A 24,346-nucleotide genomic window follows, 5' to 3' on the forward strand; every position below is an offset into this window, starting at 1 on the left:
AAACTATACGTGGCACGGAATTGTGGGTAATGCAGTTTGTTTTTGGTTACATTCATTGCCCAAAGTTGTCAAATGACCTCATTACACATACATCTATTGCAACTTAACCATGTGACAACTTGCACTCGGTCGGCTTTTGTTTTTCGAAATCCAGCGCGAAATTAAGCACTTTTATACATTTTCATCATGTTACTCTCGTTAGTAGGCCTACTATCACTACTGACACTGACCTTCCACAGTATTGCTGCTGCATGACTAAACAGGAGCTTTTTTGGTTCTTTATTACCATCGTAAGACACAGAGTCAACAACGTACGCATAAATGCTGCTATACGTTATCCTAGGCGATTTTTTTAACTTAGTCGTCCCATCCAGTAACTGTGGAGGGCGACGGTATATTTATCTTGCTGTTTTTTTTTACTCGGCGAGGTTGTGTTCCTACAGTGCAGTGAATGACAGACGGCGAATTTTTACATCGATCTTGGAAACGAAGTCCACAATCGCGCAAAAAGGATCATGGGGCGGTGGAAACTTGTGCTACATTATGGTGGTTGGCAGCTCATTGTCTGCAGCAGTCCTGTGGAAATAACTTTGATAATAAGCTAATGTCATTCATTGGTGGTCCATGGAGTCAAAGCTCATTGTCTGCAGGCAGCCACGATCCTGATATCTTTAAAATTAATGTCTGGGTTAGCCTACACAAAGCTACAACGACACTTCATTATGTTTTCTTAATGTCCGTTTAGTTTAGTTTATAAATAGGCATTTTGCCATAAAAGATTTACACCTGATTTACACACTGTTAAAGTGACATAAGTAGGCTGGTTTACCAAAATGACAAACAGTTGAATCAAAGATCCTTGACTTGACCCTCTCTGGTTGAATTTCTGAATAAAAATAATTTTGGTGCAGTTTTGACATCTTAAACGTGTAACCCCGTGTAACAAACGCACAAACATAACGTGGTTGCAGGGAGGGGATGTCCTATTTTGGAATTTTACCCGGATACAACAATGAACAGTATTTTTTGATTGGATGTCGGTGGCTATTTGTTTTTGATTTTGCTGGTGAGTGGTGCGCTAGTTCTGAACCCTGCGAGATACCCTCTCGTATCCCTGCACGTCCTCTAATAATTATGCAGATACCTTGACATCCCTAGTAATATTTCTGCGTGAGAAATGCAAAGTGTGGCGTGTGAGTGTGTGAACTTGTTGAATTGCGTGTCTCACGCCCATTGCGTGAGACCCCTGTGAATTTCGTTCCGCCTAGCTCCACTCCAATCCTAGTGAATTCATCTGGCGAGAGAGTCAGGTTACATTGCAACGCCCTAAGTTAGAAGGAGGGCTAGCACTCCCAAACTTTTATCACTGGGCTTTTCAAGCTTGAGCATTGCGTACCTTGGCAGCAGGGGCGGGGCCACAGGGGCCCGGGCCGCATCTGAAATCTCATTGGCCCCTGACTGGCCCCTGTACCGTCAATCATCAATAAGTGTGAAACTTGTTGAGAACGACGATCAGAGATGCAATTCCATTCCCAAACAACTGGTGGCAGTAATGCACCCATGAAGCTTGAAAGCTAAAGCACACAGTGAACTGTAAAAGAAAGAAGAAACGATACATTTGGCTCACGGAAGGATCAGCTAACGTGAAGAACCGATACATTTGGCTAAGGAAAGTATCAGCTAGAATTCTAACGTGAAGAACCGATGGCAGCGTTTCATCCTCCACAGAAGTTTCTTGGTGAGTCACAAATCTCTATGTTGGTTATCATCATTATGTGAAAGGGACGTTTATTTGTTGCTGTCACAATATGTTAAGTTTGTCAATTAAATTACTGAAGCAGCAGCAAGCAAACTGTTAACTGACTTAGTGAACTGTTAACATTAACTTAACGTTAGGTTACTTGAGTTGAGGTTTGATTGTTTGTTAGCATGCTGATAGATTTTATGTATGGAAAGGTAATGTATGAAGTGTTTGAAATGGTGTTATATGAAATGCAGAGAAATGGACATCCTGTTTGTTTGGGGTCCGAAATTAATAATATTACATGCGCTAGTGCGCCTTACCAAATGTTTCAATTTTTTTTGCTTGAGGAAAATGTTTGGCAGCTGCTAACATAAACATGAGAATTCATGCCTAATAGCTAACGCTACGTTTTTGTAGTTAATGTGAGCTATCGTTGCAAAGTTAACCACTATTCTGAGTTTATTTGATTCATGGGCTTCGCATGAATTCTGTCTCAAAGTGTTAGGACAAGGAGAGTTTCATTGAGATAAATTGGTTAAATGTTCTACTCTATTTACTCAAGCTTTATGATTTTAAAATATAATAACTGGTTTTACAGTTGCCAGACGACATGCTGAATACAAGCATGGATTTTGTGAAACACGCATTTGTGTTTCACCTACAGACTGGGATGGTGCAGGAGCTGGTGACTTCAACCCACAGTCTTCAGAACCACCAGTCACCAAGCATAGCTGCTCCTAATGGTATGATGCTATTTCCTATTGCCACTACAGTGAGCATATTTTGTCATTCATTTTAGAAACGCCAGGTTGACAGTGGGTTATGAAAGTTAATAACAATTAAGTTACTCAAACTTGTTTCATTTTCTTCTCTGCAGACATTTCCCATTCTAGAGCAGATGGTTCTGTGCAACCTCTTCTAAACTGGTATTCCGCAAGATGCAGCACGGAAATAGGAAGAGGCCACTCAATGACTTCTGATACAAAGACTTCAAAAGGTAGGAATATTCCATCTTTAGTGTTTTGCTACCCATTCCGTAATTTTCGCTTTCAAATGACCCATCGTCAGTCTTCAAATCAGAATCAGGCTTTTCTAACTGGAAGCAAGACGGTGGCTTCAAAGACCATTCCAAATAAGTTGTTGAAAAAATTGTGTAAATATGATGTAGTTGTTGCTCACATGCTGTGTGTGTGTGTGTGTTTGTTTTAATGTACGCAAACTGGCAGTGAAAGTGGTTTCTCTTATCAACAAAAGGGGAAACAGTTAAAGTAAAACTTGTTTAATTGAACGAAAAATGTGTGTATGATGTATGATTTCTGTTTAAAATATCAGTGTATTTCCACTGAAGTGTCTATTATATTTTAGTTTTATATTGTGTTTTCAATGCACATTATAAATAAATGGGAAAAGTGTTAAGAATTGTATTGGCTTTTTTGTTTTTTAGCATTTAGCATTCAAGTATTTGAACAAGGTAAGACTGGTGAAATGTATGCACCTTACTGCTGTGGTGTAGTCTAGTTAGCTGTAGTGGGTATACTGTGATCAACCCCAAATATTAATACCTATCCTTGTCTGTTTTAAGTGGGTATACTGAAATGGTGATGCTTTTTAAGTGGGTAAACCAGAGACTTTCTAATGAGGAGACACAGCACTCAAAAAATCCTCCATAGAAATGCATGGGGCTAGTTTGTAACGCCATGGGCGTTGTCTACACATATCCCACCCCTTCCTCGGCAAAACGTCAACATGTGAATACACTGAGCCAATCATGTGGTGTGATGTGAATACATTGAGCCAATCATATGGTGTGTTGTGAAGACATCATGCCAATCATGTGTTGTGAACTCGCCGCTGGAACAAGATTGGTGTCGTGAAGCCTTGCGCACGCACATTTCTGCCGAATAGGATGCCCGATGAGTGCCCAAAAACCGTTGCAATATGGCCGTCGAGTGGAGGGACTTGCCTAAAAGGACTTTACGTATACTGCGTATAGTCCTGCATATCACGTAGACAACGTGCCTCTGCCTTACTGAACAAGGGATTTTCTGTGTATGGATGTTGACCGGTTCTTGGCCCCTCAGTGTATGATGTGGCCCCTTTATGGCCCCTGTCTCAGAAAAATCCTAGAACCGCCACTGCTTGGCAGATTAGAACTCAATGGTGCCCTGGAGAGTAATAGACGAAGCACTAGCAGTACCCCACAGATTGCAGGATCTTTTATTCATTAAACAGAAACATCGGAACATAAATGCAAGAATTGAAAGCAATATCATATTCCCTTTTAGTTTGGTGTAAAGTAGAGAAACTTCTTGGTGATGTGCCACAATATCATAACCCACTTATTGTAACTGCAGGAAAACCCTTTATATTTATTCCCTGGGTGTCAAGGGGAATTAACACTTAATACTGGTGTTTAGACGACAACAAGAACGATGCAACTGGTGATGTTTTTCTGCGTCTGACCCTGTCATTTAGACGCAAACGGAGGTTTTATCTTTTATATTTATTTTTTTTAAAACTCCGGGCTGATCGTTTTTTTTTGAAAACTCATCGCATCTAAACAGGTACAAACTGAGATTTATGTTAGGGGTGGGCATATCGATCCAAATATCGATAGTATCGATACCAACATTGGTATTGGTATCGGATCGATACCAGCGTGATGGGATCGATATTTTAATTTTAGTTCACTTTCAATATCTCTTAATTTGTTCAAAATGTTCCTGTTTCACCAAGGGCTAGCCTACAGTCATGCAAACACCATTCCTTTCACATTTTGCATGCCCGCTTTGCAATGTTATGTTGCTGAAATGTTTGTAAACTATTAACAGTGGAAATCATAAAATCATTAGTCATAGAAATGTATTAAAATTTAGTATATTGATGTTTTATTCATGTCATAAATCATGACACACTGTTCTCCCCTATATAAAAGTATATAAACTGCTTTTAGTCACAAATATCAGTATTGGTATCGGTATCGGCAATACTGGCCCTATATTTAATTGGTATCGGATCGAAACCAGACTTTTACAGTATCGCACACCACTAATTTATGTGACAAGGCGGAGATTTTTTGTCAGTTCAAAAGAGAAAGAGGAAGTGATTCGTTGCTGTTGTTGCTATTTTCGGGATTCTGATTGGTTAACATGGGCTTGAGCTTCTCGTTACACTGCTGCGTACAGGTTTGCCATGCTCTTGAAGGCATATACCTGAGTTAGTTTTCAGAAAAGTTTTCCTTTACACTGACAGGTGTGCACGATATTATTTTTGAAAACGGAGAGGGTGAGATGTCCGTTTATGAAAATAGCCGGTCATGTGTAATCGTAGCATTAGGGAATATATATATATACACTGACAATGGCCTTCTATCACTTCTTTCAGCACTTTGAACTTCAAAGTAATATACAGGAGAACCTTTTTTGTGCCTTTACAGCAGCAAAAAAACAATTATAGAATATTGGTTTAATACACAGATAAATGTACTGAATCACTGGTTGTTGAATGCGCAATATATGGCTAATTTGGAATACTCAACAGCCAGAAAGCCCCAAACTGTGTCGGCCTGGGGATACGTAGTGGTAGAATTGAATGAGCTCCTTAGAGACCAATAATGCATGTGTCTGTAAAATGTTGTTTATTTGTTTTCATTTTTTATTTTTATGGGCTCATTTTCTCTTTTGTCTTTTATTTTACTTGTAGTGGTGTACAACTGGTTTCCTTGGTTTTGACTTTTGCTTTTACTGTGGTGACGGGTCAGTGTTTGTGTGTTAGTGTAGTTTTGTTTATGTTCTGAAAAAAGTTAATCACAAAAAAAAAAAGCCAAGTGAGGTCAATCTACTTACACACAGATATTAGATAGCTTATGATTTATTTAATCATTTCAACACAGTTTTGATAACACAGAGAGAGAAGGGAAAGGGAAAAGGCCGAAATATACAGCCCTTTCCATGTTAACCCGGACTTCCACTTTTTCCACTGGCAGACAGGCCTCATTTCCAGCGCCCGCCAACTTTGCCTTTATTGCCATGACCCTTTTTACTATGAGAGGAGGGAAGGAGAGAAGGTTTAAGATATCAATGATGAAAAGTATGTGGCAGGTGGTTTAAAAATATATTAAATGTATATATTTGCAAAATTAGGAGGCTTAAACTTACAACTTCTGAGCATGAGAAATTCTGTTGAGGAGGACGATAATCTAGAAAAAGGAAGTAATAAGACGAGAAATTACAGGCGTGTGTTGTTGCACATTATTCATCCATCCACCCACTCAGTTGAGAACCATCACCTTTCTGTCATATCACACATTGGACTCAGTCATTCCTTCATAACATCATGGGTTGATTACTGTAATTTCCTCTCCCTAGGTCTCCCTCAATCACTGTTATCACACCTATAGATGGTCCAGAATGCAGTGGCAAGGCTGCTGACTGGTACCAAAAAACAGGAGCCTATTACCCCAGTCCTAGCCTCTCTTCACTGGCTCCAATCCATTTCAGGATCCAATTCAAGACTTTGTTAATGGTTTTTAAAGCACTAAATGGTCTGGCCCCATCCTACATCTCTGACCTCATACAACCCCACTCAGCCCCCAGGTCTCTTAGATCTTGCAACAAAGGCCTTCATATCCATTCTCTGCTAAGGCAAAAAGGCGACAGAGCCTTCGCAGTTGCTGCTCCACACATGTGGAATCAGCTGCCACCTGATATAAGAATTGCCCCCTCCGTAACTGCTCAAAATTGACCTGTACACTCTGGCCTTCTCTGCCTTCTAACATCCATCTTGCTATGCTTGCTTTCTGTGTTCTGCTGTTCCATGTTTAATGGGTAGATGTATGTGTACTGTTTATGTAGTTTTTTCTCTTTATATTTTCATTTTATTCCTATTTTATTTTTGTTTTATATTTATTTTACTGGTTTTGATTGCACTCTGTTTATAACTTTGGTCAGTGTAAACTGTGTAAAATTGTGCTTTAGAAATTAATTTTACTTTACTTACTTACTTTTACTTACACAGACACACACACACACAAACACACACACACACATACATTTTATGACAGGAAGTATGACACAGCGTAATTACATCATACACTCAGCCACACATAACAAAATAACATAACAGAAGCCCCACCTCATATTTCTGCATCTTCATTTGATCCATGTAGTCAAACTTCTCTGACTCCAGCTCGTGGATCCAGTTCCACATCTCTTGTGCACGCTGCCTGCAAAGAAAGAATAAGAGTGTAACAGCAGTTCATTAACATGTTTTGTGGTCTACACATAAGGTTTCATTTATGTAGTGTGTAACTTCAGTACAGTTATTCTATGTTCTGAATAGCTTGGGGCGGAACTAATTTGCATACAATGCCTGTGGCAACACACTGAGAGAGAAAGATCTGCGATGCAGTGTGGTAAGCGCATTTCACAAAGAAATGTAATAATATTACCTTTTAAGTTAAGTTACTGCATTGGATTTGTTAGAAATGTGTTGAAGATATGTGATGCGATCTAGGAAAACCCTTCACATGATACACTCTAAAATACTTGATTTTTCACCCTCTCTGGTGAAATTTCCCCAACTTAAGATTCTGATACCATCCTGGCAACATTCTGGATTATTTTTCTTAAATAGAATACATTTTTAAATATTTTTTTATTCATTGAATAAGCCCTTTTAAAATGTTTAATCATGGATTTTATAGTTCAGGTACACACCTCACATTTTTTGGGGATTATATTTTTGCAAAGTGTACCATACCAATCCACATACATTTCAAAAACATTTCAGTACAAATTTTGAAATTTATGTTCATTTTCATCCTGGGGACTTAAAAATTCCCGTAGTTGCAGAACGGCCCATACATACTTATGCACTCACACATACATATACTTATGCGCACACACATACATACATACTTAACACACACATACATACATACTTATGCACACACACACACACCGTAAAACTTCAAATAATAGCCGAGTCCCAAATAGACGCCTGTCTCTTTTAAACGCCTGGCGTGGCTACAGGTTCGGGTCAAAGGCCGGTTTCCAATAGAGGCCTGGTCTGTTTTTTAGTTTCGGGTTGTATTTAATCTTCTAAAACCTGTCAGATCATCTGTTTAAAGCCCAATTCACACCAAAGATTTACAATGACATGAAACCATTGCAGAAAGGAGTTGGGTGTGAATTAGAGGTTGCACGTTGTTGCAAGCCATCGCAAAGCATTCACCATGTCTAGTCACATTTGCAAGGTTTTAGAATGTTGCATCAAGTTGCTGGTTAATAGAATGTTGCAGAAAAGTTTTGTGTAAAGGGAATTAAAGGCCTGTCTCATATGGACGCCTGTCTCTAATATAGCCGGTGCAGTTTGGCAATTTAGGAAAATAAAAGGCCGGGCTATTATTTGGAGTTTTACGGTACATACTTATGCACACACACACACAGATACATATTTATGCGCGCACACACACATACATACTTAACACACACATACATAGGGGAGAACGGGGTAAGTTGATGATAGGGGTAAGATGAGCCACCCCTTTTTTCTTGGAAACCGTAAACAAATAAAACACATGCTAACTCAAATAACGTTTTCATTTAAGACCTCAAGAGACTCATTTAAAGTGTAATTCCGGAGTAATTTGGAGTACCAAGTTTGACCGGCTTTAGTGCTTCCAGCCAAAAGCTAACAGTGCAAGTGCTAACGGCAGGGAGCCAAACATATCCAAACGGCCATTTTTTAACCACTAATAATGCTCAAAATAGCACCACTTCTGCAGTAGTATGAATAGGGCCCCTACACATAAAACAAAGCATCAAGAACTTTACTGCTTCGGGAGTTTACTGCTACTCTAGAGATCCTAATGGAACAAGAGCAATATTTAAGAGAACTTCAAAAACTTGAAGCTGAAAAAAGAAGTGGCTTGCTGAGCAAGAAGACTGCCTGTATCATTATAAGGATATGCAGTTCTGATATTCTTTTTTCCCTTAATGTTAGTTGTTTTCTCCAGTCTTCTCTTGCAGTGATTTTCAACCGCTGTTCCATGGCACTCCAGTGTGCTGTGAGAGATCATCAGGTGTGCCGTGGAAAAATTGTCCAATTTCACTTAATCGGTCCAAAAACATTCATTATTTAGTTGCAAATAGTAGCCTATGCCATTGTTGCACGTGTGTGCCTGCAATGTAGTGACTTGTTAAGTAAATTGATACTCTTTCATGTCTAGGGTTACACCTTTGCTAAAGAAAAGTACATTTAATCCAACTGATGTGAAGAACTACAGACCTGTCTCCCTTCTTCCTTTCTTGTCAAAGGTTTTGGAGAAAGTGGTCTTCAAGCAAGGATGTGACTTTCTTTATCAGAATAATCTACTAGACCCTATGCAGTCTGGTTTCAAGAGTCATTCTACGGAAACTGCTCTTCTGTCTGTGACTGAAGCATTGAGAGTAGCTAAGTCCTCTGCTCAGTCATCAGTATTATTCTACTAGATTTATATGCTGCTTTTGATACTGTTTACTATGACATTCTCCTTTCTATACTATCTGAACTGGGAATTTCTGGTAAAGCTCTTGACTGGTTTGACTCTTACCTTAAAGGGCGTTCTTTCAACGTGTCTTGGCAAGGACAGGTATCAAAGTCTCATGACCTCACCACAGGTGTGTCTCAGGGATCAGTATTAGGGCCCTTGCTTTTCTCTATTTACACCAGTTCCTTAGGTGAGACCATTCGCTCCCATGGATTTGACTATCACTGTTATGCCACTGTTATGCAGATGACACTCAACTTTATCTTTCCCACCTGATGACTCTAGCGTTTCCCATCGGATTTCTGCATGGCTTAAGGATATTTCAGCCTGGATGAAAGATCGGCACCTTCAGCTTAATCTCTCAAAAACTGAGCTTTTGGTGTTTCCAGCTAATACAGCTATACCCCAACAGCTTGACTTAACTTCACTGACCCCAACTAGATCGGCACGTAAACTTGGGCATTGTAATTGATGACCGACTTAACTTGTCTGAGCATGTAGCTTCAATTGCAAAATCATGTCGGTTTATCCTTTACAACATTAGGAAGATCAGACCTTATCTGCGCTGTCCGTGTAAATAAACTAGTGCTTGTCCTCCGAGTTCATTCTTGACTATGGTTGTTAGGGACCTCAAACCGGTCTATTGTTTTGTATTTGTATGTTGCTTTGGACAAAAGCGTAAACATAACCATAACCATGCAGTGGGTGGCAGTAGGTAGCGCAATAATGACCTACAGTATGATGGTTAATGAAGCGATGCTGACGAGAAATGGCAGTGAAAAATAGATATTAGAAAGCTAGATACCGCATTGGACTCCACAAGGTAGGCTACGTAAATAGTGCTGCCATCATGGTAGGGGCAACAATCACTGGAGGCCAATGGAGAAACAGGTGTCTCTAATTGTCGGGAAGTGTTGCCCATAGACAGTAAGGTGTTTGCCCCCAGCAATATGAAGGCCGCGTTCACGTAGCCTATGCCACTTAATAGAACTCGACGGACAATGCGGTATCTAGCTTTCTAATATCTATGTGTCAAAAGATGTAAAACAGCGATGGATAGGCCTATTTGATAAGGCAAAATGCAGACCCTGTACTGAACAGTAAACAGATGGAGAGACTAAATTGTTATTATTTTTGCTGTATTAGGCTACATTGTGTAATTTTGTTACATTTTTGGTTGGTGGTGTGCCGCGGGACTTTTTTAAAGTAAAAAATGTACCGTGGCTCAAAAAAGGTTGAAAAACACTGTGGCTGGTTGGTTTCAGGCCAGTGCCTGACGTGTGGATTTACAAAAATCCCAATATAGTTATCAAAAACACCACTGACTCAAATGAGTGGCTCCCAGAGAGGCACTTGTTAAGCAGGTGGTGGCGAGATGCAGTCAGAAGACCTCTAGGAAACGTAAGGTGAGTAAATGGTGATAAAAAGTAATCTAAAAGGAAAAGGATTGAGGACATCAAATCAGAATGATTGTATTGGCAAAAGACTACTCCCCTTAAAAACACAAATGAGGAAGGACAGGATGTGAGTTAGTCTTCCAGGGTTGGGGAGGTCTATGTAACTTACTTCAGGGCATCCTCCCTCAAGTTGTCAAGAGACAGAGGTTTGCGCCTCTCAGATAGAGTCTTTCTTTTAACTTCTCTTCCTGTCAAGCCGTTTTCCTCTCTTCTGTTCTGCCTGGATTATCACCACACACACACACACACACACACACACACACAGAGAGAGAGAGAGAGACAGTCAACAGAAGAGAAGCAAAATAATATCCACCTTTCATGCAGGTAAGGGAAGTGATAGTAGAGCATGCTGAATGGACACAATGTGAGCCTATAGTTCACATAGATCTCCGTTTCTCAAGTGCAAGAGTAGGATGTTTGACACCGCTACCACAGATTTATAATTTCTCCCTTTTATCATTCACTTACTCACATTCACTTCACACACCACTGCATAACATGTGTGGCACTAGAACTCAATTGCCCAACAAAACATCTGTTGGCATTTACAGATTACAGATAGTGTACATCAAGAACTACAGCGCACTCCAGGCGCCCCTGTCTTTTTTTAGGGCCGATTTCAACCATTTTTCTTATTATCTGCCTGGATTATCACCACACACACACACACACAGAGAGAGAGACAGTCAACAGAAGAGAAGCAAAATAATATCCACCTTTACATACGATTTTGTCTCTTTGTTTCATGATTATCTTACCTTTGCAAGGAAACCACCAAAATTAGCCCCCATGTTGGACAGCACTTTCTTCTTTTTTGCCTCATCATCTGCTCTCTTCCTGGCCTCCTCATCCTCCTTTCTCTGGCGTTCCTCCTGAGAGATGTTGAGAAAGAGGACAGACAAACAATCACAATTCAATTAGGGTTAGGGGGTTAGCATGGGCTTATGTGTAAGTTTAACTGCCCATGAAAGACGTGATATTCATCTGTTAGGGGGTAAAACGAGCGGGATAGGCCTACTTCAGTTAAAACATTGAGTAGTCGTTGTTTAATATTAATACTCCTAGGCTATATTGAGTTCAAACCGTGGTTTAACCCTAACAGAGCCATTTCTGTCACTCTGGAAAGAGTGCTCAGCTCAGCTTGTGCAGTCAAGATACAATGTGAACAAAAATAGGTAGGCTATCGCCCTTCTCCAGTAGGCCACCTGTTAGAATAAATCAGAAGAAAGAAAATCACATCTACTGGGGGGAGGGCCATCATGGGGGAGGACCCCCATACCCCCTGCCATTGTGTCCCACCCAGGTTTGGAATGCTCCGACGCCCATGCCTCGACTGCTCCAGCTCCACCGGATTTCTGGAATTCTGTGAAACTCGATGCTTTCTATCTGCAGCTCATCTTATCTGATCACCCACTCTCTCCAGAGGGAGAGAAAGCATTAAAGGAAAAATCTGGGTTTTCTAAGTTTTCACATAGATATCTGTTTCTCGAGAAAAAACGAAAACAATCGGTTTTACCTACCTCGAGTTGCTACAGCCAGCAGCTAGCACAGCCAGGCAACTACAGCGCTACACTGGGGGCATGTCCGTGAGCTTCCATGTACATGCCCACAGAGTTTAGCACTGTAGCTGCTGGCTGTAGCAACTCGAGCTAGGTTAAAACGATTGTTTTCGTACCGACAGTAGGCTACTCGGTGACTTCGACAAACGGAGATCTATGTGAAAACTAAGTGAAATTTCTCCAAATGGAGCAAAGAGTTGAGTGGATAGCAGCATAAGTTCTGCTCTACGGGTCCCAGCCATGACACACATCCCTTAGTTCTGAAAATAACTGAAAGGCACTTCTGTTTGCAATTTGTCACTCCATTTCAGCTCGCCACTCTCTTACCGCAATCCTGGTCTGCCGGTCCCTCTCCTTCTCTGCTCTGACACGTTGCTGTTCAGCCCGCTCAAAGCGCCGCCGCTCCTGTGGAAAAAACACCAGAGGACACCAAGTTCACATGCAGACATCTCTGCAGACCAATTAAAACCACTGACTGCACTTTTGACACATTACTTGACCTGGATCTATTGCATATGTATTTTGAGCAATCCTCAAAAAACTATATCTCATGATTGTATTATGTGTTAACTATGTTAGTTCAAATATGTAGTCTTCCAAAAGATACCAATGTGGGAACCTTAACCTAGGTGACTTCCAACACAGGCAGTCACATGACACAGGCCATCACCTTTGGTTGTTCATGATCACATACAATAACTAATCAGGAAGTGATAAAAGGTTTGGAGGCTGTAGGCGTAGATACAGTAGATTCTTTTGCTGCTGCTGCTGCTGTTTGATTTTTTGCCTGAGTTGGGCTCACCTTTCATGCAGGTAAGGGAAGTGATAGTAGAGCATGCTGAATGGACACAATGTGAGCCTATAGTTCACATAGATCTCCGTTTCTCAAGTGCAAGAGTAGGATGTTTGACACCGCTACCACAGATTTATAATTTCTCCCTTTTATCATTCACTTACTCACATTCACTTCACACACCACTGCATAACATGTGGCACTAGAACTCAATTGCCCAACAAAACATCTGTTGGCATTTACAGATGGTGTACATCAAGAACTACAGCGCACTCCAGGCGCCCCTGTCTTTTTTTAGGGCCGATTTCAACCATTTATCTTTAATCAGAGCATAGCTGGAGGTTAACAAGAGTAAAGTAGGCCTACACATTGCTCCCAGCCAGCTGCAGTATGGGAAAGGCAGGGGAGCAGGAGATATTTTCAAAATGAGGGGGACCAAATTGTGAGCTTTTGACCAGCAACCCTTCAGTTCCAGAAGCCCTAGTGGGCCATAGCTGCCCCATTGCATAAGCTATGTTAGTTTTTGATGTAATGTTAGAAATTTGAGGGAATACTTGTAATGGCTTTACAAGTTACCAGAACACATGGTAAAGACCAAATAAATTAACAGGCAGTTACAATGATTTGCAACTTACTTTGCCCTTATAATTAATATTAGTATTAACATTTCAACAACATCTAAATACCTTGAATTATTTAAAATATATTAAAAACAAATATTTAAAATGTCTGTCATATATTGAAACAAACATAATATCTAGGCTACATCACTTCAGGCAAATGCAAACCTATCTCTTTGATTTAGGCTAAATTATGTCCCTATTAAAAAATAGGCTATAGCCCCATGCTGTCATGATATATGACATATGCATATGCATGTGTAGCAGGGTAAGCAGGTCCTGCTCTCTGCTGTCTGTCTCACTGATTACCTTGATTGACAGACCCGCCCAATCATTAGCCCTTTCACTGATATATATTGGCAGGCAGGTAGCCTACTTCCCGTGGGAGCGCTCCTGCCGTTTCCCCCTTCGGGGACCTGATCATGGTGTTGAATCTGCCACACATGCAACATGCTATCTGACATACGGGGAGATTTGATGACCATTGCGTTGCACATTGGCTGGGGATGTAGGCTACAATATGTCAACTTTACATTGTTTGCTCTCTAAAAAAAAATATTGTTTTTTTGTTGCTGGTTCATTTTGATTTGCCTTGTTGTGCCCCAAGCTTCAAAGAACTTGTCACGTCTAAGCTGTGACAGGCACAAGTAGCCTAAGATAATTTCCCAGCTTGTTTAGGGCCCTGAACGCTGATAGGATACACTGTATCCGATTCAGTGATACCTTTTGAGGGATTTATGCACCAAGGTAACTCAAATAAATGGATTGTCTTGTAAATGATGTCTGAAATAAATGTTTTAGAACTTAAATGTGGTTTAAGATTTACTCATCTTGTATTGAAAACGAGTTGATAAGTAGGCTATTGGTTATTAAACAGAATAGCTAACAGGATGAGCAGGAGACGTTCTACAGAAGTAGCCCGCTTTAGATTAGGCTATGATGGTTGTTAGTAGACAAACTGATTTCAGATATTCAACCGTTTCCAACATTTCAGATATCCAACTGTTACTAGCAGAGTGAAAGTGAGATTGTGTCTAGATGGCTGTGGTAAGCCTAATGAGATGTTTTATTTAGCCTAGCATACACGGGTTTCCCGTTTAGCCTACCAACAAAACTAGATGCGCGCGCAGTCGTGGGGCAGAAGACGCTTGGTGGCCGTCCACAACGTTAGAAACTTAACCTAAATAGTCGGCTGCTGTAAGCTACGGATTTTTTTGTATACCCCTGTTGTCTCAATTATAATAACATCTCATTTCAGACTACATTTCAGAGTTTGCCGTTCATTTGCAATATTAATATAACATCGTATTTTGTCATTTTTGGCGAAGACATGCATTCCGTTAGGGATATTGAACATATTGAACAATCTAACCATCGTGATTTCGAATTGGTGCAGTTTTCAGCACAAAAACTAATTTTATAGACCTCTCCAGAATAAGTCCCGCCTCCTAACTTCCGTATCCAACCAACCTTCGGTCGTCAAATGTCTATGGGAAATAACATGGCGTTTTGAAAGATCGTACCTGTCAAACTCTGTAGGTGACAAAGTAGAAAAAGCTGCTGGGCAGATTGGTCTACACACTTCTGCCATCTAGTTTCCACTGGATTTTTTAATTTTCGGTCCCGTTTAAGAAGTATAGTCTATAGTATACTACTTAAACGGCACCGACAATCAAAAAATCCAGTGGAAACTAGATGGCAGAAGTGTGTAGGCCAATCTGCCCACCAGCCTTTTCTACTTCGCTACCTACAGATGTTTTACCGGTATGATATTTCGAAACGCCATGTTATTTCCCATAGACAATCGACGCCAGGAAGTTGGATGGATACGGAAGTTACGGAGGCGGGACTTATTCTGGAGAGGTCAATTCTTTTCATGGAGAGCATTGCTCTATGCTGTTCTATGCTTTCTGCCTCTTAGTTGCGCACGCATGTTTTCCTGACGTTGCATAGAAATCCATGTAGACCTAGGCTATTATTTAGCGTGTAAGGCTTTTTTCCCTTAAAAATGAGGGGATGATCACCGGCGTGCCAGGGGAAAGGTATGTGTCTTGGAGCGTGCACCTACACCTCAAGGATCAAAGCAGTCGTGGCGCTGTGGTGCAGCTGGTACAGCGCCCGTAGCCTATCAGGGCACAAGTCTGACCCGAATCATTTCCAATCCCGATCCCACCCCATCTCTCTCTCCCACTCTTTTCCTGTCAGTCTCTCACTGTTCTATTGAAACAAATGCAACAAAGCACAAAATAGTGCTTAGTTTAAAATCTTAAACTGTGTTGATCCTTGGGGCAGTCCTGGCCTACTGGTTAGGGCTTTGAGCTTGTAACCGAAGGATTTCCGGTTTGATCCCCGACCAGTAGGAACGGCTGAAGTGCCCTTGAGCAAGGCACCTAACCCCTCACTGCTCCCCAAGCGCCGCTGTAGCAAGGCAGCTCACTGCTCCAGGTTAGTGTGTGCTTTACCTCACTGTGTGTTCACTGTGTGCTCTGTGTGTTCACTAATTCATGGATGGGATAAATGCAGAGACCAAATTCCTTGTATACCCAAATATACTTGGCCTAGAAACCTGATTATACATTTACATTTGACATTTTTTTTTAAGGATTAAAGAAGTCTCTTATTTTAGCTAGGCCCGTCACATATGTTTTGACTTACACCCACATGTACATGTAACTGTTAGGGAAGTTGGTGGTTTCGCAATCATCCACATAGAGACAGTGATTCATGTCATTTTTGTTGCCCAGAATTAAATTGTGTTTATGTTCTGGACAACAGAGGTTCAAAACAACTGTCTGTGTCTTGCTTAGCCTAGAGCTAACATAGCCGCTAATGCTAATGGTTATGATAGCTGTAGTAGACTGACAAGTCTAACTAACTGACTAAGGACAACTCACAATCCGCTCCTTAAGTCCAATGAGCTCTTCTTCCTCTTTCTTCCGTTGTTCAAAGTGGACATCAATCAGAGTCTGGAGCTCCAACAGGTCTTTCTCCATTCTTTTTCTATGGATATCCTGGAGGTGGGCACAAAAACAGACCAGTTCAACAAAAACAGGAGTGACAAGGAGAAATTAAGTCAGAGCAAAAAAGACATTTGATTGTTTTATTTGCATCATTTGTGAGTTTCTGAAGCTGACTGAAAGTGCTATGGTATGCACTCCATATATTCTTTTAGAAGCCAGCTGTTTTTGTTTTTCTTGTTCTCCCCTCATTAAACAACTTCCAAATGCAATTCCAACTTCAAAACCCACACTCACATCAAAGTCCACTCGCTCCCCCTCAGGAATCTTCGGAGGGGCCAGCTGGGGCACCATGGGCCTGTGACAAGGGGAAGTTCATATTGGAAGGGGAAGTGTAAACTAGGAATAAAACTTAGTGAAAGGAGAGAGGTGCCACAGCTCTGAGTTTAGCTGATTTCCTTAATGAGGCGATAACGTTTTCAGCCAGTCTGGCATGCAATCTGAGCAAGGCCAGACTGGCCGAAATGTTATCACCTCAATAAAGAATTCCGATATAAACTGTGAGGAGTGTGAGGCTCCTCTCTCCTTTTACCAAGGGGAAGTTATATGTGCTACACATATGTTACAGACAGCCATAAAACACAAATAGATGAAAGTCAACATACTTGGGTCTTGGCCTCTCTTCCTCTGAAAGGAAATGAAGAGGGAGATAACAATACATGAGGGTGTGAGAGGGAGATTCACTGCACTCTATAATTATTCAGCTTTCAGTGAAGATGGAAACTCCACTGTAGAGCCTTCACTCACTCTATTCTCAGGGAATTGAAGCGAGGAACATTTGGTAACACTTTACTTGAAGGTATCTACATAAGAGTGGCATGACACTGTCATAACTTGTCATGACAAAAACCGAATGACACTAACCCTAACCCTAACTCTAACTTGTTATGACAAAAACTGAATGGCACTTGACAAAAGCGAGTGATGGAAGCGTTATGTCATAAACATTTATGACTTGTTTAAAATATTTATGGCACATTTATGACAGTGTCATGTCACTCTTATGTAGATACCTTCAAGTAAAGTGTAACTGAACATTTTTATTTTCAAGTCTTAAATGGTCTGGTCCACACCTGTATTCTTAATGTTGATGGTGCAGGACAGAAATTCACATCATACACTATGCACAGTTATTCACCATAAATATGATAATTGCAGAATTCAGTAGCCTGTAGAAAATCTTTTGGTCGTCACACAAAGACATGCAGTCATTACAAGCATGAGGATTCAGAGATGAGGTATGTGAAGTGTTTCAAAAAGAGTGAGAGACAGAGATGATCAGCGCATTACAGGGTGTCACAAGGGTTAAAGGTGAGAGTACAAAGGTGAAACAGGGGCCAGAGAGAGACTGGAGTCCCATTTGTCTCACCTTCCTCCTGAGTCCCCTGATCTAGCAAGCCCATTAAATAGGAGCATGAGTACAGGAACCATGGCCAAAACAAAGATGGAGAGAACAGAGAACATATTTATGTACAGGAAGAAAGCTCTTTGTGTGGCACAAAGAGCTTATACATCTCACATCATGCAGGCTTCAGCCATTTTCACCACTACTGTGCATTTTCACCACTACTGTGCATTCCAACAGGTTGAAGCAAGGAAAAGTTTTCCCCGGACAAAGGCTGCAATGTAAGTATTCATGGTCATCAGTTCATAACTTTTATGTTTGTACACATGAGAATATCTGCAAATATCACATGTATACAGACACTTCACTTTAAACCATGCATGCTGCAACAACTCGCAATGACATCAAATAGTCATGGTTTGGTATTCCTTTTAATGGCAATCATGCATATCAGGAAAAGGTGACGTGACAAACCTGGATAAGTTAACTCCGAGTAAGTGGTAAACAAGAGCCCTATGGCATTAGCCTAGAAATCTAGACGCGCCCCTAGCGGCAGCAAATTACATTACATTTGCTGCCAGGGCTAGTCTAGCAACTCTCCGTTGGCTTGTGAGCTCCAGAAATCAAAACTCAATCAGGCCAATGAAATCGTGTATAGAGTCATTAGGTGGGATTAACATAATGATTGATGGCAGAGTTAACATAATGATTAAGTTGGCAAACGTTTGAACTAGCCAACTAGCTCCGCTGGTGGGAAAGGCATGGGACTCAGAGTGCTGCCGCTGTCCTATTACGTGCAGAGGGAATTTGAAAGACAACTGATTATCCCGCCCCTCGGACTGAGCAATGTGAACGGTGAGTGCCCAGACCCTACATTTTAATGTGGGTCTGGCTCGTCAGGCTACTATGCCATTGTTTTGTTAGGGGAATGGAGCCATACAGCTCTTCTATTAGGAGGTTTACCACTTACTCTGAGTTAACTTACCCAGGTCACTAAACCACGTTCTTGGAATACCTGGTCTACTGCAAACATGTCTGTGTTACATGTTTACTTTGGTTCAGCTGTATTAGACCACAATGTGATTTCAGGTGTTCACATGATAATGTACCCGGAGGCATAATTCTTTGTGTTGCCATCACGTTACCTTACTGCTATTATAACATGTCTAAACAGTTGCTTTACTGCCCAGATTATGTGTAATATTTTGAAAAGGGCTAGGGCTATGTCTCTTAACAATGTTTCCCCTGCACAAAAAAAAACCCTACACTGACATGGATGAGTTCTTTCAGGAACATCAGGTTCTATCAGGTTCTATTCTATCAGAGAACACTGCCCAATACAAGTACCTTGATATTCTGCGTCTTCTTGTTGTTCACCTGGCCGACATAACCATCACAGCAGTTGAGGCAGGAACAGGATGAAATAGCCAGTTTGCAAAGGAATAGATGGCTTTTATAACAGCTGTGAATGAAATGGAGTCATTTCTTAGCTCACTGTTAGGAAAGGTCTCACCTCCATCTTCTTCCTGCTGCTCTGGCTCCTCTTCAGGTTCTGGTTCCTCTGCCTCCTCTGGTGTGTGTGTGTGTGTGTGTGTGTGTGAGAGAGAGAAAGAGACAGTGAAGAAGAGAAAGAAAAAGAAAAACAACTCCTCAGTCAAATCCCACTTCATGGTTTTACACAGAGAATATTCAATAGACACAAGGGGGGGAGGGGGCATTTGCTTTGCATAAACCATTTGTTTCCCCTCTGAAAGCACCATGATGTCAGTGAGTAATAATAACCAGGTGACAAATCCACTGTGCCCCAAGGGAGACAACACAGTGCAAGCTGTTCGCCAATCAGCTTCCTTGTGGCATGATGGGGAGGCCACCAATTACAAATCTCCTGGACCATCTGAAGTGCAAATGGGGGAAAAGAGCCAATACCAAACCCCATGCCCTTATCAGAGACCGAGAAAAGATGACACACCCTCTGCCTGCTCCCTAAGATGGACAAATAAAAAAACAAGGAAGAGAGAAATAAGAGAAGTTTGAGTTAAGTGGGTAATTAACTTCCAACAAGGGATTTGTCAGTGCTTTAGATGATTTGATACTCACTCATATTCCTCTTCTACATCAGACATGGCTGGATCTGGGCAAGAGAGAGAAAAAACAGAGATGACCATCTTGGCACACGTAAACAGACACACGTGGACACACACACACACACACACAAATGAGAGAAATAAAAAAATATCAGTAAACCTTTGAATATATTTGGCATTTGGTTGCCAAGACTATTTAAGACTTTCAGAAGTGGGGAGCTAATGAATGGCCACTTATCTGTGGCAGAGGGAGAAAAGAGGGAAAGAACATGAGGATGACAGGCATGTTTTTGTGGGGGACGACAGTTGGACATAAATTGTCCCCTTTGTTCAGCAGCCACATGCCAGGCTATTGTCCAGCATGATGAAGGGAGTGTGAACAGGTGGGTATGCAGCGACTGGAGAGGCAGAGTGAGATACAGTTTCTGTCACTCTGCTCTGTTTCTCTTCTCTCTTCCACTACCCTCTCCTCCCTTTCACACCTCTCAAGCGCCATTCTTCTTCTTCTCCTTCTGTCTTCCCTCACTCCCTCGCGCTGTTGCATAGAACTGTTACTTGATCCCTCCTTCATTTATCTGTAACTTCATATAATCGTGTCTGTGACAACATGTTCACTTTGACACTTTGAGTGGAACACATTCAGAACATTTGTCAAGTGCAAAGACATTGAGAGAGCGAAAGCCAGAGAACAAGAAATAAAAATGGTGCCTATAAACTGGTTACAAACACCCCGCCTCTTTTCACCATCTTGCCCACCCTTCACATTTTCTCACTCCATCCCTGTCATCTAGTACAATTTATAGAGCACACGTGGGAGATGCAGAGAATTTATCATGCATATAGCTGTCATTACTTCCTAGCGCCCCTCCCTCCCTGTACCCACAACAAAAGGCCCATCCACTGGTCACTCAACTACCCTGTCTGCAGCCCATCCATCACCTGCTGCCACCACGGCCAGCTTTAACGAGATGCCTGGAGTCCGTATGTCATCCTGTGATCATGCATCCTCACAGACAGAGAGAGACAGAAAGGAGAGCTCTGTGAGCCTGGGATTGAGGTGATTAGATCAAATGAGTGGAGAACCAAAACAAGCTAACTGTTCTCATCAAACATCTGCAGCATTATTCCTGTTAGATAGTCTCAGCAAACAGGCCAAGCAACTAGCAGATTCTCTGATGTCTGTTGTGACACGAAAGTGGTGCAGAATGTGGTGAAAATCAATGTTTCGGGAGTTCAGGACCTCAGTTTGGTGGATACATAATTAGCTTTGCCACATCCTTGATGATCATGAGCCGTTACTGGATAATGGGGTTGCAGGAGACCGTACTGATGGGCACTGATGGACATACCTGTGGCTGCAGGTATGAGGGCCAGGGTATAGGAGTGGGGGTGGGCAGAAGGCGGCGGTTTGGAGATAATGGTGCCCACGTGGGCATAGAGCAAAACGAGGGATTTAAGGAAGGGTAATATTACAGCAAGCTATCATGCGGGGCATTAGACTGTGGAATTCTGGGGAGGTAATTTTAGTCAAGGATGCAGGGGGGAGATTAAGGGGGAGTCACAGAGACTCATTATCGCCGTGAGAGTGAATCGTATTAATAGTTCCGGGTTCAGTTGCTGAGGATCAGTTCAATGGGGATGGACTGGAGGCGTGGTGGATGACGGGGTTGACAGGGGGCTGAAAGATCCAACTTTATCATACAGCAAGGAAATTGCGTTGTCTGTTGATCCCACACACGCGCACACACACACACCCACCAGCACTCCCTCACACCTGTTCTCTACTCTCAGTCCATTTACAACCAGGGTTAGCTGTCCTTATCTTGCATAAGTACAATGAAACAGTCTATGTCTACAGGAACAAAACGCAACATGGCAAACATTTTCTAGTTAACACATTTCAAAAAGAATCACACTCAAAAACTCACACACGCTTGAGACAATTTCAAGAATCATAGCTCAGAATAGACCATTTTATTACATTACATCTACACTGATATCATAGCATCTTCAAAAACATGGATGGGATGTATGTTATAAGGTGAAGAGCAAGAGTAAGAGCCTCCCATGGGAAACTAATGGTCCTTTGGGAGGATGTGGTCTACATTAGCAGTGACCATAGAGTCAACCCATCAGTCAAGTTGAATGGGTCCTATGCATAAGGAGTGTCTCTTACCTTGGCTGAGGGGAACTCGAGGATGTAGAGGGAAGTCACGCACACACACACACGGAGGTCTTGCTAGTAATGGCTATTGTTAAAAGACAATGGGGTTTTATACATGATGGGGAGGTGAGCATGTGCGTGTGTGTGGAGGGTGGGGGAGAGAGACAGCAGCCGCTGATGGATTAGCAGTGAACTCCAGGACAGAAAGATGACCCCACAGTGGGGATTAGGAGACACAGCCGCTGACCTCACTCCACAATCAGCACAACGTTAAAAAAAGAGGGAGAGTGAATCTGAGGGGTGAGGACAAAGGGGTGCACTGGAGACAAGTGACGGAGGGACCGGAATAGCTCATGGCTTTGTTTTTATCTCCACTTCTGTGAATTTGTGTGTCTGAATAACAATTTTTCCACAATCTTGTTAAAACAAGAATGTGTTGGAATTCAGACTACCAATATATCTGGAGATTGGTTAAGTGGGTGTAAGTCACACAATTATTTTTTTTTTTTAAATATGCCGCCATTGTTGGAGTGTTGGCCAACAATCAAAAGCATAATTGGCAGCATCTAGCAAACTAAACAATCAAAACTGAAGCTAAGGTTTGAGTGAATTCACTGCAGCAGTGTAATACATTCTGGACATTTGTTTTTTTCTTCATTGAACAACATGCCTCAACATACCTTCCCTAAAGTCAACTCCCTCATGCTATTATGCGGTCAGACACATAGGGTGGCTTATGTTTTGGCATGCCAGACTGATGATAACATAACTTTCATAAAACCATTACAGTTATTACACATGTGCGTAGGAAAATGTTTTGATGGTAAGGCTTATGTTTTCACACACATTTTATTCCCATAAATGTTTAATTTTACTATTATATTATCATCCATACTGGTACAAATAGTATGATCAGCTTTATAGTATGATCTTATTATAACAGCATGACCACAAATGATCATGTCTGTCATCTCTCCGCATAATCCACTGTGGTTGTTTCCCATAAATGTAAATATCTACGATCAAATATTGTACTTGTTGGCGTGTGGCACAGAAGACCCCAGCTGACTCAGGGCAGGGGCAGCTCTGGAGGCACCTGGGCTAAAAATACACCCAGTCGCTCATTCTGCCTCAACCATTCCTATCCTATCCCTATCCTATTTCAGTCCAAACAGGGTAAAAACTATCTGTATTTCTGGCCTGGTATTTTATAATTGTCAATTACTCATCTGATTTGAGGGGAATACTATGAACAGAGCTAATTTGTATGATATTATTCAAATTACAAATAAAGACAAAGGCACCACTTTGAAGTTCTTCTGCTTAAAATGCACTAAAGCAGGTGTACATATATTATTGGGGGCCAAGCAGCGAAGCTGCAAAGGCAACCCATAGTGATTCTATGTTTTCTTCCCTATTATTATTACGCTTCCGCCATTGAAGTCTATGGCAGCCCATAGAACCGTCTGGTAAAAAGTTGTGACATTTGGCACACTAATTGGGCACAGTCCCATGATTCATTTCACCAAGTTTCAAGTCAACACCTTGAGCACTCTAGCGCCACCAACAGGCCAAAGTTGGAAGTGTGTTCACGCACATAACTTTTGACCCGTATGCCTGATTTTCAAAAATTAGGTATCGTTGGAATCTTTGGACCAAGCCGAGTACAATGCACTCTATGAAGTCAATTTCCGCCATGATGGATTTTCCACCATTTTGGATTTCACAGGTCACAAATTTTGTCCGATCGACACCAAACTTCACACACATCATCTACTGACCATGCTTCATTAATGCATAACTTTTTGTCTTCGGAAATATAACCGTTCGCCTGTAACAGCCAATCGAAATTTGCGGCGAAGCCGCCAAACAGGAAGTGATTTCATATTTCAGCAAGCCTTTCATGCATCATCATCAAACGTAGTATATAGACTATGGACCCCATCTGGAGGACGCTCAAAAATTTTGGTGAACTTTGACCTCTAGGGGGCACTGTAATTGAGAAATATGCTTTTTGGCCTGTAGCTGCTAT

The 24,346-nt window shown here is 41.5% G+C and overlaps 1 protein-coding gene across 1 annotated transcript; it reads right to left on the reverse strand.

Annotated features, from left to right (window-relative positions):
- Nucleotides 1-5,598: 5,598 nt before the first annotated feature.
- Nucleotides 5,599-22,415, reverse strand: tnnt1 (troponin T type 1 (skeletal, slow)). The gene is given in 16 exon segments (XM_048244701.1): nt 5,599-5,785; nt 5,902-5,942; nt 6,878-6,968; nt 10,842-10,927; nt 10,929-10,952; nt 11,491-11,604; nt 12,619-12,696; nt 16,599-16,715; nt 16,959-17,019; nt 17,327-17,348; nt 18,091-18,111; nt 19,414-19,443; nt 19,580-19,636; nt 20,036-20,049; nt 20,164-20,197; nt 22,327-22,415. Coding segments are annotated over 15 exon segments (831 nt in total). The 5' UTR covers nt 20,190-20,197; nt 22,327-22,415; the 3' UTR covers nt 5,599-5,736.
- Nucleotides 22,416-24,346: the final 1,931 nt, after the last annotated feature.

Source organism: Alosa alosa, chromosome 6 (genome assembly GCF_017589495.1).
Source record: "Alosa alosa isolate M-15738 ecotype Scorff River chromosome 6, AALO_Geno_1.1, whole genome shotgun sequence".
NCBI lineage: Eukaryota > Metazoa > Chordata > Actinopteri > Clupeiformes > Clupeidae > Alosa > Alosa alosa.